Raw genomic sequence first — 2,467 nt, 5'->3', positions numbered from 1 at the left:
GGAATTTTCTGACATAAGTATATTTGATCATAATTATCCATAAAATTTTCATAATTTTTGTCATATTATGCTTAACAATTGTCTTTAACTAGTATACATTTTAACATTTATTTTTTAGGTCTTTCTGTTATAGTCTGTGTACACTGTACAAATAAATCAACTAAAGCAATTACTATGCAACTAATTTTATAATAACAACTAAAAATAATAACTTTCTAAATATGTTACAGTATTATTTTTCATACTATTCGTTATTGTCTGACTAATTTCGATGAAAAAAAATATGTTTAAAATTATAAAAAAACTAATTTCGTTTTTTATATGTTTATATAATTTGTATAAATTTATTTTCTTTAATTGTTTTGTAGGTAAGCAATTGACCTATCAAGCTGAAATATCAAGTACTAAGTCAAATGACGAGTTCGAACTTATTAATCAGAAACATAATTCAATAGTGACCGTATCTGTAAAAGATACAAATAAGGATAAAGCCAAAAGTCTATACGAAAATAAACGTAGAGCAGAGAAAGTAATTTTAAAAAACCTCCAAACATAATATACCATACAGAGATTGTGATATTTTGTTTTTGTACTATACTTGTTGTAGATTAAAAATGAACAACACTTGAAAAAAATAACCAACACACTTCCAAGCGACGAGCCGATCGTGAAATTAAAAAATGTCGATAGTATTCTTGAAAAAAGTGTTTTTGTTAGTAATGTATTTAAAATGTAGTATGAAATCGATTAAAAAAAAAATAGCGAACTAAAAGAATTTTTTCTGATGCAACTCTGGTTGCTACCATAATTGATTTGATAAGAAATCAACGACATACTGGTTTAAAATTATAAAATTACTCATGTGATTACTTTTTCTTTTTGTATAGGATTTGGAACCAGAGGATTGGGACATCTTGTACTTAGAAATGTCGAAACACATTAAAGCCAAGCCTGATATTCTGTGTTAAAAAGTTATAAAAAATAAATTATGAAAATCATTAAAGTTAAACATAACAATGGTTACACATAACATGTGACGTATTATATATTAATTTTTTCTGTGTTCTATATAAAATAAATGAGTAATTTGTAAGAAAAATAACCAAAACTAAATATTATAATATTGATTAATAAATATAATAAAAATGTTATTTAACTTTCTGTTTGTTTAATATTATGGAATTTTTTTTTCTCATCATGCGCAAACTTTATCTTTTTAAAATTAATTTAGGGGCATTTGGGGAGGTGTATAAATGTTTAAATTAGCATTACAAATGTGTAAAAATGGAATAACAATCGATAGAATATTTGTTGACTTATTTATATACTTTGTTGGTACTGGGGTAACGGACTTGTCCAATATTCCTGTACGACTTTTATACATGTATACAAGTGTATAATATATTTTTTCAACAATATATACATATTTTATATTTAACCAAAAATAACCCAACTCATCGTGTTTAAAGATAATTGTATGTTGTGTTTAAGTATAATCATATATTGGGAGATTGGCAACTGGCCAGTTACTTGATAAGTTGTAATTAGGTACAATAGATACGTACATGATACTTTGGTTACATTAACTGGTTACAACTTACAGTAACTTAGTTACATTTAGAAAATAATAAAATAATGACTCCAAATGTTTGTTTATATTATGAGAGGTCCATGAGGAAAATATATTGTGTACTTAAGTTATAAGTTATAATTAAAATTTATCAACAGTACAATTTATTACAACATTGGTTTACAATATTACAAAATGTAATAACTTATACAATAATACAGTACCTAATATATTTTATAGGTAGTAATATGTATATTGTATAGACGTATGGATCATATAGTTAGAGCATTATAATGTCACGTGAATAAAAAAATACAAACATGAAAGGACAAAATATAGGAAATATAAATTATTATGTTGACACGAAATATAGATAACATACTTACACACGGACAGTAGGTACACACTTAGATAATATGTACTACATAATATTATTTGATATTAAAAAATTAAAATACTTATGACCTATTTAAAATTAACTTTAGATACATGTATAATGTATTTTAAGTTACTGTTACAACACAGACTGCAATCAGTAGCATTTTAAAATTGGGTAATTTAATACAACTTTCAACTTACTAATGTAACTTTAATCTTGGTTACGTATCTTTGATACATGTAACATGTAGATGTAACTGATAACTACCTAACACTGAATACCTATATCATATAGGCTTGAGATATCGATATTATTATCACGTAAAGACACAAAATAGTGATCATTGGCGCAACCAATTAGGTGCTTTATAATCTACATAGAGTTTTTGACGCAACCGTAGAGGGTTAAAAGTTCTACTACCCCGGAATCTTATTTATTTTAATTATAAATAATTAAATCCTACCAATATATTATTAAATTTGAATTCAAGTTTGAGTGACAGTTCAAAAATATAAAAA

General features: G+C 25.0%; 1 protein-coding gene across 1 annotated transcript; it reads left to right on the top strand.

Annotated features, from left to right (window-relative positions):
- Positions 1-271: 271 nt before the first annotated feature.
- On the top strand, positions 272-968 carry LOC132933572 (uncharacterized). Its single transcript, XM_060999836.1, has 3 exons — positions 272-529; positions 608-712; positions 888-968. The coding sequence occupies exons 1-3, from the start codon at positions 272-274 to the stop codon at positions 966-968; spliced, it is 444 nt and encodes a 147-aa protein (XP_060855819.1).
- The last annotated feature ends 1,499 nt before the right edge of the window (positions 969-2,467 follow it).

The sequence above is a fragment of the Metopolophium dirhodum genome, chromosome 1 (genome assembly GCF_019925205.1).
Source record: "Metopolophium dirhodum isolate CAU chromosome 1, ASM1992520v1, whole genome shotgun sequence".
NCBI classification, from domain to species: domain Eukaryota; kingdom Metazoa; phylum Arthropoda; class Insecta; order Hemiptera; family Aphididae; genus Metopolophium; species Metopolophium dirhodum.
This window is presented reverse-complemented; position numbering and strand designations above follow the sequence as displayed.

Coding starts and splice junctions, on each gene's coding strand:
- LOC132933572 (XM_060999836.1), top strand. CDS start 272: ATGAAAAAAAATATGTTTAAAATTATAAAAAAACTAATTTCGTTTTTT. Junction 530..607: donor ATAAACGTAGAGCAGAGAAA/GTAATTTTAAAA, acceptor TACTTGTTGTAG/ATTAAAAATGAACAACACTT. Junction 713..887: donor TTCTTGAAAAAAGTGTTTTT/GTTAGTAATGTA, acceptor CTTTTTGTATAG/GATTTGGAACCAGAGGATTG.